Below are 15,000 nucleotides of genomic sequence, written 5' to 3'. Positions count from 1 at the left end.
TTTTTGCAAAGGTTTTAAAACCGCAGATTCACTGCATTGATATAGAACGCATTTTCGCGTTGTTTTATCAGTCGTGTAATAGTCTTCTTGACTTTCATAAATATTTTTAAATCAATTATGACTGATCACGATCTTCTCTGATCCAACGCTCTGCAAGACCAATCGTCCACGGTTTTTGCAAAGGTTTAAAACCTCAACTTCACTGCATTGATATAGAACGCAGGGTTCAGGGGCCGTGGAGTACGTTTGAAAGTAGAGGGGCTCGGTTTTGGTATGGATCACGGACGTCTGAGGGGAGGGGAGAGGCACCGTTGAAAATAGTGGTGGGGGCTGTACCCCCCCCCCCCCCCAGCCTCTCCCTCTCCGCGGCCCCTGGGGTTGGGATCTATTATTTCCTACCACTTATTTTACTGTGTCCTTCGTTTTCTGAACCAATTTCGAGGGCCACCGAAGTAGCAGTGCCTTTAAATTCATCTAAGAGAGTAAGATTGGCGCGGTGGTGAAATCTCGTCCTTCTGCCAATGTGTTTCAAGCACGGTTCTTGGGTTCTACTCTTAATGTGTTTTCTTGAGTTTGTTTGTTCCTTTACGAATTATAAGCTAGTTATTTTTCCAGCTTATTATGTCTCCATGACAACGATTAAATTTTACCATAGTTCACGGAGGCTGGGGACCTTGGGGCGAGTGGTCAAGATGCAGCTTGACCTGTGGACTTGGTAAGCAAACACGTGACCGGAAGTGCGATTCACCAGCGCCTCAATATGGAGGGAGACCATGCAACGAAACTGAAAGGGTAGATGGAAGATACTGTCGAGTAGAAGAATTCTGTGATAGAGGTTTGTGCACTTCTGTTCATTAATCTAAATCGGATTAATATCCTGTATCTATAAAGCACAAATTCGACTACAGTTTATTTGGGTTTATTTAATAATAGAGAAAAAATGAGGACAAAAAATCAAAACAAAGGAAATTTGACAGCGCTCGCTGTAATTTTCTATGAAGTTCATTTAACTGATTGGTTGAAACAGATTATGACGCTTTTCAGATTCAAACTTTTACAAATGTCACTCAAGTGGAAACTTGGAAACGTGCATTTGTTACGAACTTGAACCGGTATTACACGAAAACTGCACTCTTTTTTAGCTCATCAAAACTGAGTAATTTTTGAGTGAATTGCAGCCTCTTACCAGTCCCTTTGCCCCCAATGCGTAGGGAAAGATCCTGGGAACGAGGGTTGTGTGTATTATTAACGGGACTAAAACGACTGTTCGTTTATTCATCGGTCATTACCTAATCGACAGCTATGTTCGTTTGCAGTTCGATACTCTGGCTCCGGTTCAGGCTGGTCGTCGGGGTCTGAGTCTGGCTCTGGCTCGGGCTCAGGCTCAGGCTGGATATCAGGGGATGGAGACTGGGACAGTATTAAAGCCTGGAGTGATGACGAGGACCTTTGAGCTTGTTAACATCACAAGAATAGCCCGTGGACGTCCTCTTCTCTTTTATTATTTGTTGTAACGAAGCAGTAATTGTTATCAAATACCTCAAAACCTAAAGGCATAACGAAATTAATCTTAATCGTATTAGATTGAAACTCTGGCTCAATTACTTCAAGCCTCTCAACTTGCCAAAGACATTGTGTGTGGACGAAGTACCTTTCTTTCTTCTCGTTAACGGCATTCTTGCAGTCAAAATTAAATATATATATATTTTAAAACTGAGTGTGGCGCCGCGCGATGGAAGATGGGCTGTGAAGTCTTAAATTTCTTTGCGCATAGTATTAAATGCCTAATAAATGTTTGGCACTAAACCATCTTGTGGGTACTGTTAGCTAGCGATAGAATAAAAAACAATTGAAATTGATCGAAACCAATCTTTCATACTTCATTAAACCTTTTTTTTTTTTTTCAATTTGGGAGTTCTGTTTCAACTCACACTAGCTTACTTCATTGGCCCAATGTGATTGACTCTTAGGACCCATTTATACAGTTTACGTCATAGCGCGGCATACGGGGTTGTATTCAAGAGCTGCTTGTGTGAAAACCCCAACCAACAACGTACGAGCGAGTGTGAGCTTTTGACACAAACAACGAGTGAATATAACCCCGCACAAAGCACTTTCTACGACGTGAGCTGTTTATTACTCGTAAGAAGAGAAATTTCATTGAAATAGTTTTCTTAACGCAAGGAGGAGGAGGAAAAAAGGCGAAGAGAGGAGAGAGTGGCGCCGCTAAAAAAGGGGCCAAATCTAAAAAGCTATTTGAATGTAAACGATGCACGATTCTGATTGGCTCGGAAATGCCTTTACGCTATTGTTGATTGGTTATACTTTCACACGTGAAACAGCTGTACACCATTCTGATTGGCTGTATATATAGACCTTTTAGACATGGCAAAATAAAGTGTATAGATTCTACAAATGAGCTTTATGGAAACCGTTTCAACATTTGCTTTAACATGTACGGCATTCACACTTTGTTGAACCAAATGTAGGATTCGTTTGAACTGGTCGTTCAACATTGTTGAAATGGTAAAGAATGTTTAAAGCTAATTAAAAGCGTGTTGAAAGCGTATTGAATCAAATTCAAACTGATTTGAACTTTCATTCAACATCGATTCAACATTTCTTTTCTTCTAGAAGTTGGGGCCGTTTGAATAGTTCGTTATGACCAAAATTCTTCTTTTTCTTTGGATTTCAAAACTCTGTTAACTAAACTCTAAGTGACCCAAGTTTTAAGCCTTGGTTTCAAAAAGACACCTGTTTATTTTATTAGCAATTGAAGTTTTCGATTTAATTACTAACTTTAAAATGATCGAGAGAGCTGGATTGAGGAGAAAATGACGTCAACGACTCACTACTTTAAGAATGCAATGCGTGTGTATGCTGCTTAACTGATATGCAGCGCGGGAGTTTCGGGCTTTCAGACTTTAAAATTCGTGTTTTGCATATCTAATAAGCTGCGTTTACACGCTGAAATTTTAAGCTAGTGAGTAAATGACCTCAATTTTCCCTAGATCCAGTTTTCTAAGTTTCATCGGTCAGTTTTGAACGTGAATAATGGCGCATCGTAAAACCCTAAACTTACACTCAACGTAAACAGCCTTTGGATAAAAATCAAAGCTCAAAATTTTGCCAGTCAGGTGTTAAAGTAGAACCGTCATGATAAATTTGACGTTTTTTTAGGTCAAAACTACAATTGTAGGTAAAAATTTAAATTAGTACTTTAGCACTCGAACAACGTAACATTCATAACAACCCATGCACTGAGAAGATATGAAATGTATTTATGGCACAAAGAGCTATTTGCATTAGATTTTTGGCGACTTTCTGAAGACATTGTCTCTGGCCAGTTCAGTTTTTAAGTTTCAATCTATTTCCGTCCTCTCCATCCTTGGGTGCAAACAACAAAGAATAGCTTCAGTGCACTTCAATAGTTATTGGTAACAAAACTACAGCGTTAGTTTTTGGTCTTCATTGATGCAAAGACGTCTTTAAGTGTTTTGAAGTTTGACTAATGTAGCGTGACACTACCCCTTTAAGCAAACACACTTTCAAAATCTGAAGGAAAAAAGGAAGTGATTTTTTTATCATAGTAGCACTTTAAACTTTCATCCAACATCGATTCCGAACATTTTTTTTGTTCTGGAAAATGTTGGATGGAGTTGGGACCGTTTGATGAGTTCGTTTGACCATTGAAGAACACAGGCGTACTCACACCAGTGGCCCGTTTCTCGGAAGTCCCGATAATTTTCGGGCCCGAAAAGCCATTTGTGAAACTATCAACCGCTTGTTTTGCAAAGCCGATCTTTTAACATGTTTTCAAGGTAACAAAAAGCAAACTGATTGTCAAGTTTGACCACTCAAATCCTGTCCGTTCTTGAGATACAAAGGGAATTGTGACACCCGAAAATGGCCCGTAAAGTTTCGGGACCTTCGAGAAACGGGCCCCAGGCCGTAAATCTGGTCGGGAGAGTCTGGTTTCTTGTTCTTAGTTCCCCCCAATGAAAGTGTTGACTCCACTGATGACGCGACCGTTTGAACTGCATCCGCAAAGCTTTGTCTTTGTTACATTTGCTCAGCATCCGTTGAAACCGCTTAAATGAGTAACGCAATAAATATTCATTTGCAGCGATCTGGAAAATGGCGTCTTGAACGTGATGTTGCGAGCAGTTGTTTCCGTGAATGTTCAGACTTGATGCAATCTTAGACATTCATTAAGTAGTTCTGTTGAAGGACAGAATGAGAAAAATCACTTGCTGCATTCAAAACAAAGCCATCGTTTAGGCAGATTATGGCATGTTATAACACCCTTGATAATATACGATAAACAATTTTCTGTAGATGAACTCTAACCATGGCAAACCTATTTTCCCGATGAGAGTGTGTCCTATGCCATCCCCATGCACGAGTAATGAAACCACCTTGTTATTCGATTTGCCACATGGACAGAATGATGACTGAGAACCATCGCCATCCTATGAGATACTAATATCATGATCATCATTCTCGAACCCATCATCTTCCTCTTGATTAGCAGCTACACAAAACATGAAACGGCTGTCATAGCATATCCTGGTACTCAACACGATTCAAGACGACACATATCCACAAAACCTCTTCCTTCTTTGCCCCAGTTTTTCTTTGCCTCATCGGCTCCTCTTTAACGTCGTTCCTTAACCGCCCACCGATTGGCTCAGTTGGTTGAGCATCAGACTACTGGTCTGATCAGTGGCGGATCCAGGGGAGGGGCCCGGGGCCGCCTCCTACCCCCTTATTTTTGGACCAAAGCCACCAAAACACCATAAAACACCAAAACTGTGAAAGGGCAAAAACAAAATGTTTGAGAGCGGGCCTCCACCTTACCTCCAGGTCTGGATCCGCCAATGCTGTTGATGGAGGAATGGAGGGTCTGATGAGAGAGATGGAGGGTCTGATAAGAGAGGTCGCGGGACAAAACCTCCGATAAAGCATGGTACATCATGGCACGGGAAGGTAAACAGCCACGTCGTGACCTCCTCTAAAGTAAAGCGACTTTTCCTTTCCAGGTTTGAGATCAATCTATTAACAGCTATTTTGTACCTTTTAGACTCGGCAAAGGCCTTTTTAGAAAAACAGGTTGGTAGGGGACCACTGTGTTTCATTCCATGCATTTCGATGTGTTCAAAGCCCATCTCTGGTGAAAGGAAATGTCCAACACAAAATTCCCGGTAATTGCTTGGGATACGTATCTATTTTTAGATCTGTGTAAACGGTAGATAGCTAGGCAGGTAAAACTTTATTTAGATTAAAACTAACAATAATCAAGGATTAGTTAGATTCGTTCGATTCCTGTTTCGTCATCGATGAGACATTTGAAAGTAGATGTGTATTTTGCAGAGGATCTTTTTATACCCTTTTATAGTATTTGTTCAGTAATGATGGTATCACACTATAAGTATTGTTGCTAATCATTTTATTAAAAGCAATTATGGAATACATGTGTTATAATGTAATATCGGTAGACTTTCTTGATGGATAGCCAAGCAGCGTGATTCCTAAGAATGAACAGCAGCGGAGAGTCGCCCATCTTAGTATTCATCCCATCTAACGGGACTAAACTTCGGAGGAAAAACGGGAATGGAAGTTTTCCCTTGGGCAAGCCCCCGTACACTATCGCGTGCCAGCTAGCTAGTCCAAGACGCTGAAATCGTATGGCATCACGATCGATACCCGAGGGACATCACGCGGGACTGACACGATTAGGATGCGTTCCCCTTCGTCGAACGCAAATGTAAATGAGCTAGCCCCAATAACTCCAAGCTGGTTTTCTCAAGGGCGTGTTTTTACACACTAAAAATCAAAGAGACAAACACTAAAGTAAAGTACATGATTAACATAAAACAATTTTGAGCTGTAAAAACAACTTTATAAAACGCTATCTATAGAGGATATTACATGGCCGCGCGGGGACACAAATTTTATCCTTGAGTGGTGAAAGTATCTCTCACTCGTTCACCCGAGTAAGAGATAATATCAGCACGGCCATGTAATGTTCTGTTTATTATATAGATATTAATGAAATGTCCAGATTAAAAACAAGTTGTTTTGCTCATTTTTGAAATGGCGAAAAAATGATCACAACCGCTAAAACACGCATATTGTGTAACATGAAACAAGATATGAAAGTTGTGAAAAACAAATTATGATTATGTCAATTAGTGCAATAAAAATGTTAGTGTAGTAGACAAGAATTATCTTACAGCACAAAAGTATCTTACAATGAGGGGGGAAGCTCGCGTTTTATTGACTAATCGTGTTAATTACCGTGACGACGCCTTTATCTTCACATGTGAATGATATGTTCACTGCGCGCGGCAAAAATGTGTGATTTTGTCGTAAGAAGGAAAATTCTAGTATTTCCTTTTTATCTATATAATAAATGAATCTGTCTATTCCCGTGATTTAGCTTTATTTGGAAGTTGCTTCCAAGGCATCACGCCTCTATCTTTAGAAACTCTTTCTTCTGTATAGGAAGCGTAATCGCGAAGATGGTAATAAGTCTAATTACTATTCCTTGTAATGCAAGAATTTCTAAGGCCGGGGGAGGTATCGTCATTTAATATTTTGTACATTAGGTTGAACTTAGCAAATAGCCCTCTTGCTTCGAGTGCATTCTGTGAAAGATTATCAATTACATCAAGTGAGAGAGTGTTATAGTTTACACCCGTGAGAATTTTAGCAGAGCGAGATAAAAATGTTCGCTGCTTGTCCTTAAGCAGTTTCCGCAATTTTCCGAGAAAGAGAAGCAATGTTCAAAAACAAAGCGCTTATGAACCTTTTATACAGTACTGTAAGAACAAAAGCCTTGATCTGTCTCATCGGTCCTATGCTCGCAGTGGCCTTCTCAAAAATCGTATGACTATCCCAAATGAGTCTCTCACGTTATTGAGACCCTAAGCATTTATGCTTCCTAGTTTGCGATAAGGGCATATTATTTATTTGCCCCCGCAGGGATTCCCGAGGACGTATCACTGTAGTCCGCGGGTAAAGTAACACAGTATTCCGTATGGGTACTGATGACGTTGAGCAGAAAACGGCCGAGAGCCGGTACATGGGAACGTAACCTCAATATCACTGGGGTATAGATAATTCGGAAATCTTCATTTAGGGGGTTCAACATTATTGTTGACAATATCTTGCTGTCCGTCATGGAGCGTCACATGTTACATGCCGTACAATCGAGCGTGGAGCACTTACTCGCGTGGAGCCTTTGTCCGCCCTTGTCTCAAGTCTGTTTTCTCACAAAGGGGTATTTACAAGGGAAACGATCGGCGTGGTTCCAAAAATTAACATATGAAAGGTTCGCGACAGTTCCAATGTGCCTCTGTGGCCATTGTTCCTCTGTGCCTACTGTTCCTCTGTGCCTACTGTTCATCTAAACCCTCTGTGCCTCTGTGGCCACTGTTCCTCTGCGCCTACTGTTTTTTTGTTCCTTTGTGCCTCCTGTTCCTGTATTCTTCTGTACCTCCTGTCCCTCTGTTCCTATTGTTCCTGTGTTCTCTGTGCCTACTGTTCCAATGTATCTCTGTGCCCACTGTTCCTCTGTACTCTCTGTTCCTCTGTGCCTCCTGTCACTCTGTTCCTCTGTGCCTATATACTGCTCCTCAGTGCCCACTGTTCCTCTGTGCCTACAGATCCTCTGTGCCTCATTGCCCACTGTTCCTCTGTTCCTCTGTTCCTCTGTTCCTCTGTTCCTCCTCTTCCTGTATTCTTCTGTGCATCCTGTCACTTTGTTCCTTTGTTCCTGTTGTTCCAGTGTTCCTCTGTGCCTACTGTTCCTCAGTGCCCACTGGTCCTCTGTGCCCGTTTAGGATACGTTCTACGTTCCGTCAGTCGGGTCGTCGTACACGAGCCATGGGCCCGAATAGCGATGTCGGTGATATCCGACAATTTCAAAACCAGAGTATAAATTTGGCCTATGTGTTACATCATAAATGAGACACTTTTGTAAAAAAACGTGATGTGGTTACAAGTAACAAAGGTCATGAGGCCTTTGTGCAACTGGATCTTATTACGGCCAAATTTCAAAACGAACAGCACGCCATAGGGATCACAAAAGTCACATGTCAGCGTGGTGGAGAATGCTCAGCTTAAATTTCCGGTCGTTTCCGTCGTTGCCGAAGGCGAAAGTTGAGTTTATTTCAAATTTCTCGCCGTCAGAAATCCCGGATCTCGGAGCTTCAAAGTTACGATTTCCCGGATCCCGTCGTAATAACTTTAAATCCTGCGTCCCGTCCATAAATGCAATCTCGAATCTCGCCCTCATATTTCATTAGAATCCCGAATCCCGGGCTCCAAAAAAGCCAAATCCCGGATCCCGAAAACTCTTTAGGGCCCTCCGAGAGAGAGCCTGCTCACAGGCTAACCAAATAACTTTGTAACATGGTGTCACGCAAGGTGACATTTCGGAAATTCAAAATGCTGTATTTTCGAAACGAAAGACGTCATGGAACTCGAGACTTGAAAAAATATTTATTTCTAGGTCATCTTTAACCTCGGGGTTTTGATTTTAGAATTTGATGACGTTAATTAATTACTGTGAGTGACGAGTGCAATTTGGAATAAGTTAGCCAATGAACGCAATACGGTATTGCGTTCGTTGGCTAGGAATAAAGCACGAGTAATTTCCTTCAAAGACGCAGAAAATCACACAAGCCTGTAAGGCGATTGCTTATTTATTCCAAATGGCACGAGAAAAATTATGCTTATTACTTTTTAATCTACATTTACATGTTCCAGCACTCGGCAAAGTCCCTTTTTGACTTATTGCTGTTTCTGCTTGGGTGGCCTCATACACCGTAAGTTTTTTTAGAGACATCACTGCAAAGCCGGTCATCTCCTACTCTTCTCGAATATTGTGTGGGTTCTTCAACATCCCAAAGGAAACTTATAAACATAGAAGCTGGTTGTGAGACGGGGCCTACGGTTTATAGTCCTTATTCGAGAAGTCTTGAAAGTGTAACCATTTGCAGATGAAATTACAAATGCAGCACTTTCTCCTCAGTTGGTTTAAGATCCTAAGTGTTGATCCGGCCGGGGTTCCAACCCGCGACCTCCCGCGTGACAGCCCGATGCTCAACCCAGTGAGCCACCGGTACGCGGTATCAAAAATGACGCTCCCTGTTGTAGTCCAGCTTAAATGGCGGTGCGTTAAGTGACGGAGGATGGCTGTCTTATAAAGTTGTAATTCGGCCTCAGTTGGTATGAGATTCCTTAACCTCATAATCACCCCTATTCGCTGACTGAACTGAAATGAAATGTTCACAGTAATCAAGTGGGAACATCTTTTTCGCAACGTTTTTGGCTCGTGCATGTCGTTAATTATAAACACTGACACTTCACTGACCATCTTGCGCCAGATAAAATCAAGATGGAAGAGTTGTTGATCCTGGAGTTTTTAATAAAACAATTATTCTACTCGGGATTGCTGGATATAAAATGATTATCCTCGTTGGTTGTAAATCACTTCAAATCCAGCGCACCCTCGTCGAATAATAGTTAAATAATCTCTTTAAAAGCCCGGGCAAAAGGCTTCAATTGAACCCGATTTTGTTGAACAACGTTGAACAATGTTGACTCCTGCGTTCCTCCGCGGACACGGCTAGATCACTGGTCCAGTCAATTCTATTTTCCACCAATCAGAAAGTCGCCTGCCCGCCATTTCTGCCCGCCAAGTACAAAATACAATTGGCTGAATACAAAATACAATTGCGACGGGTGCTACGTCACGAAAAAACGACCCGGACCGGTGATTCAGCTGTTCGTTGGGCGGAGGATGTTAATCGCACTTCGAAAACGGCTGGAAATCGAGCATACACATCATCGACAGCGCTGAACAACGGCTGCGCATGTGGGAAGTTAGAAAAAAAACAACGCAAGATTACATGGAAATGTGATGGATGGTTCTCCGTAGCGAGTTTGCTTGAAAGGGTATTGTCCAGCAGAAACGCTTTTATTTTGCAAAAAAATTGGAATTCAAAAGTCCATTCTTTTCACCGGGAAATTTACGAATATACCACAAATATAAGACACAAACAGCAGTGATAAACATATTGAACTTCTTCATTTTGATTATGACTTGACGTTTCGCATGTGCTTCACGATAGAAAAACCGAACATTTTAAGGCCCTAGCTAAAAATGACAATACTTCAACCATTGCTGACCACGTCAAGGCCACTGGACATTAAACATCAAGTGGGATCATTTTGATATAATTTTAGCGAAGGGCAAAACAGACTATCATTGTAAAATAAAAGAGACCTTCTTTATTCAAGAACTTGAGCCAGCTTTCAACGTCAACGTCGGAAGTGAAAAGCTGATGCTTTATTAATCTTTTCTGTTTTTATTATTATTATTATTATATATTTTACTGTTAAGTATTTGCTTAATCTAGGTTCCAGTCCCCTCATCCGCTTTGTTATATATAAATAGCTGTTTTAAATTTCAACGGTTACTTTTGAAAATGTATGTAGAGCACATACGAAACGTCAAGTCATAATCAAAATGAACAAGTTCAATATGTTTATCACTGCTGTTTGTGTCTTATTTTTGATCAAACTACGATGGCCCAAGAACAAAAGTATTTACCACATTTTCAGTGCACATTTTCGTATTAGGCCACCATCTTAGATTCGGTAACTGTGGAAGATTGGGGCGAGGAAATATTTGCCGAGGGAGTAGGCGTTAAGTGGAAAAATGGGGAATGTTTTTTTAATGTGCCACTGCACCAACCCTCTACCGGTCAAGCATCTAATCACAATCCAAGATGGCGGCATCGAAAACCTGATTTATCTAGCGTTCCGCGCCAAAATAACGCCTCCACTGCAGGCTAGTTATCCCTAAAATTACTTATCTTTGGAATTTGACAAGATGTGGCAATTACAAAATGTAAAGCCACCCCTTTTTAACGGTTAACCTAATACTGCTAAGTATACGAAATACCTTTAGTTGTATATAAAGTTACCTAAAAATACCTTCCTTTCTTCAACTGATTACTAACTCAGAGTCCTGTGAGAGTACTGCCTGGTGGGAACTTATTAATCATTTGGCTAGGCGCGATCATTGTGCAGGATACACAACTCGCAGAGAAGAGAGTTTTACTTCCTCGTCGACCTCATAAACGTTACTTTGTAAACACAAGTCTGACTCATAAGTAAGTTAAACGGTATGCTGCACTTCGCTTCACCTTATAAAAAGTACTCATTGAAACATATGCGGTTTTGCGTCAATGTGGGTGGGCTCAGGTTAAGGAATCACGTGACAAAAGTCCACAGTCTGTGTTCGAGAAATCAGTAAAGTGGATCAAATCTGGTACGTTTATAATTATATAAGAGATTTTTCGGGGCAGTTTCGTCTACAGAAGCCGACAGCCTAGCATCATTAAGCTGGAATGTGGGTAAAGCCAAGCCTTTGAAAAAGAAACCAGAGGTGAGAGATGGTTTCATGTAGACTGGAACGCCTAAAATGATCTGTTGTAAACATGGTGGTTCACGAGTGAAGTTGTCTCTCTGGCCTTTCTGTGGACGAATTCCAGGACCTACCGATACAATTTGGGCACGTTTTGAAAGCTAAAAACTTCAATCAATGATGTGTTTTGCCGGTAGGACTGGGTGGGCCGACACTTAACGACAATCGGGTGTCTACCCTTGTCATGGAATGGCAGAATTACCCAGAATTCTTTTGGGCATGAAGGAGGCAACTTGAAAAGCACGAGACTGGCCCTCATCAAATGGCTGAAGCGCGGCCGGAGGAAACAGTGTGAAGACGATTTCTCGCCAGATACCAAGCAGTAACCCTCCAAAAACAAGAAGTTAGTTCTTCTTTTTTCCGGTCTGGTACTTCTTCGTATCACTTACGGACTTCCAGTCGGACTGCCATTTTTATACAAGCGACCAATCAAAAAAATGTTTAAAGACCATTATCCCAGATTCTCTCTGGGCGCTCACCCGCTGGCCAAAAAGCCCGAGGACTCTGGGTACGAGATTGTCTTTAACGCGGCTTTGAAAGTGAAAGTTACATTTTAACGTGGTACCAGTTGTCACCGTGGTTTCTTTATCAGGAAAATGGAGGTAAGGCTGATGAGGCTTACGTTTGTCGAATTTTCGACACAGACAGCATTTAAAATTGCTTGAAACCTCGTTCTTGATATCCTTGCTTCTGGAAAGAGGAAGTGTATTTATTTTCGACTTCACACTCAAAAGTGATGTTAAGGGACGTTAGTGCACGATTTTTCACCCAACTAAGTAACCTGGATTTCACAGACAACCTATGCTAGGAGACAAAGTCGTGATAATTCCACGTGGAAGAAAGGAAACAACACGGTGGAGGGCCGTAGCCAGAAAAAAAATATGACTGTGTGTTGCCGGCGTTTCTTTCTCGGCGTTCCTGATCGGCAATGCTCAATTAGCTTTTCGCTATAACGTGCGTACACTGAAACACGGGGTTTAAGATTTTATTACCATGATGAAACGAACAAGTATTGTCACTTTCAATGAGAACCGAGCGAAAAGAGATTAAACGCTGTTGAAAACACTTGCGTTTGGAACAGAATCCGTGGATTATCATAGCTTCTCATTCTCTTAAGCGATAGTTACAGTCTTCGATCGAACTGACTCTTGTCTTCGATCGAATCTACTTTTGTCGATCGAAACGACCTTCGATCGAAACAACTTTCGATCGAACTGACTTGTTTCCCTCTATCACATATCTTCTCGTTCGACTGATTATTGATTACGGTCTGTATACAAAAGCTTTACTTATCTGTTGTCGCCATATTGCAGTTTTTTAAAGGAATTTAGGCACACCAAAAAATGTATTTGCAACATCGGATTATTCAAGTTGTAAGAAGTATATTAAAAAAGCAATCCCATTTTAAACCAAACATTAAGATGCGGACTGGAAGTGCGTTCCGTTAACAATATAATTTATGATTTCAGTTATTTCAATGCATGAAAGAGTTTCGGGAACATATTTTACGTCGACTTTGAGATTCACACGCTAAGGACAATCAATTTGAGGTAATTCAAGTCTTCAAATTTGCTTCGTTTCGTCACTGGTATGGGTCTAAAACAAACTGAAAATGAGAGTTAAGCAGAGAGCGCCGGATAGAGATTATGTAATCCAATACACGTTTCAGTTTTGCGGTCAGAGTAACTGAATTACGCAGTAAAATTTCTACGCAAAAATGAAACTTGCCTAGCAAACCTAAATTAGAATGTATTCAAACGTAACATTTACTATAAAATGCTGCATGTAATATTCAAGAAACCCTGTACTGATGGCGTACTGCTTTCCTTTGAGCTCAGTCGTCCGACAGTACAGCGCGTGTGCGAGAGGGACACGCGTTTTCGTGTTGCAACATAGAAAAACAGAGTTCAAGCTTTAATTTTGATTTTCCGATCTTTGCCTCCAAAATCCCGTAAACAAAGTCAGAGTCACTCTCAAAGGACAATGTTCGCCATCTGCAGGTATCGGTGGAAGGCGAGTGCTCTGACTGTTTCCACTTGGCTGCCCACGCCGCGATCACATTTAGGCCTCGTCGTGCGTTTCTCCCACACGAGAGTCATCCCCTGCTCATAAAATTTAATCAGCCGATCAACTGCTGCGACAGCAATTTCCGCGAAACTTATCCAACCAACATATTCAACACAATTTATCCAAAGTTAAAAGATACTGCGTTTTGGATTGGTTTGAAATCCACGAACGGAAGTGGTTTTCTGTTAACTTTCGTTGGGGAGGAACGCTTGACGAAACCCAAGGGTTTGGAAAGGTGGCTACGTGACACTAGGATGTGAGCATGTGGCCCGGTTTGCCACCTCTCCAAGTAATGCACCAGAACTTTCTGGAAAGCGATCGGTATTTGGCTTTGACGTCAATTAAAACGCAGACATGTAACTGGACAATCGAACTGCGTTCTGTGCCTATTAAGATGTTCATTGGCAGAAAAAGGAAGATGCCTTGTTATAATCCTCCCAAACCTTTGGTCATTTTTCAAAGTCATACAGACGTCGCTGTATATCCAACATGAGAACCGTGTTGAAAAACAAGGCTGAAGGCCGAGTTGACTGTGATGAAATGCTCTTTCGAGTGTTTGATATGGCTGCTCAAAGGAACTCAGTTTAAAGTCGTCGATATCTTATGTTAAATTACTAAAGTAAGCTCCCATATACCCAAACTTGCTTCACGATATCGATCTCTTTTGTTGGTATCTTTATGTATTATTAATGCATTTGAGAAAATGCTAATGAAAGGTTCGATTTACAAGCCAGACAAAACAAACTTCTTTTAATGTCGCGATAATCACTGTTTGATAAGCCAACTGTTGGACGGGACCTCGCTCTAGCTCGTCACTTGTTGTATGGGTTGAGGAAATGGCCATAGGTTATTTGTAAAATTTGCCGGCAAAATCTCGCCAAAAATGCACTTTGCCAAATTTGCAAATGTTGCCAAATTCGCCAGGTTAGGAAGTTAGCGATTCCTCAAAATTGCCGACGAAATTTTGCCAAAATCTCAAAAAACACAGTTGCTTCCATTTCTGTACACAAGTGTGTATGGGGATCCGATTTAAGGCGATTCCTGGGAAATTTGGTTCCAACAGATTCCACTTACCGAGATAGCTAGGAATGCAGATTACTGTACCGCGCTTGAATGTATCCCAAAAGGTAACGAATCTAACCTGCAAAAAGTGCTTGACGGTCAGCAGAGCTGGTCTTTAGAAAAAAACGCGAAGTTGAATCCAACAAAGACGAAGGATCTATATGTGGATCTCTTTCCAGAAATCGTCAACCCAAACCGATGCTCTGCATATAGTCAAAGATGCGTATGTGGAAAAGAGTACTTAAATTTAAATTACTTGGAGTGTGGCACCAAAATAATCTGGGTTGGAAATACCACATTGAACAAACTGTCAAAAAGGCAAACAAAAAAGTCGGCTTCACTGTTTACTGCATTAAAATTCGTCCTCT

General features: G+C 41.2%; 3 protein-coding genes across 3 annotated transcripts in view; 2 read left to right on the top strand and 1 right to left on the bottom strand.

Moving 5' to 3' along the window:
* The window catches only part of LOC138027532 (thrombospondin-1-like), a 12,919-nt gene extending 10,503 nt beyond the window's left edge, over positions 1-2,416 (top strand). Inside the window, exons 6-7 of the mRNA XM_068875083.1 lie at positions 656-835; positions 1,317-2,416. Coding sequence (XP_068731184.1) covers positions 656-835; positions 1,317-1,453 — 317 coding nt within the window. The 3' untranslated portion in view covers positions 1,454-2,416. The remainder of the gene's footprint in view (positions 1-655; positions 836-1,316) is intronic.
* A 9,560-nt stretch (positions 2,417-11,976) lies between these two features.
* The window catches only part of LOC138026920 (uncharacterized), a 7,896-nt gene continuing 4,872 nt past the window's right edge, over positions 11,977-15,000 (top strand). The window contains exon 1 of the mRNA XM_068874386.1: positions 11,977-12,105. Coding sequence (XP_068730487.1) covers positions 12,100-12,105 — 6 coding nt within the window. The 5' untranslated portion in view covers positions 11,977-12,099. The remainder of the gene's footprint in view (positions 12,106-15,000) is intronic.
* Positions 14,285-15,000, bottom strand: part of LOC138026914 (uncharacterized) — a 4,616-nt gene continuing 3,900 nt past the window's right edge. Inside the window, exon 1 of the mRNA XM_068874373.1 lies at positions 14,285-15,000. This exon is cut by the window's right edge and continues 3,900 nt beyond it. The gene's annotated coding sequence lies outside the window, so the exon portion shown is untranslated.

Source organism: Montipora capricornis, chromosome 2 (assembly GCF_036669925.1).
Source record: "Montipora capricornis isolate CH-2021 chromosome 2, ASM3666992v2, whole genome shotgun sequence".
NCBI lineage: Eukaryota > Metazoa > Cnidaria > Anthozoa > Scleractinia > Acroporidae > Montipora > Montipora capricornis.
This window is presented reverse-complemented; position numbering and strand designations above follow the sequence as displayed.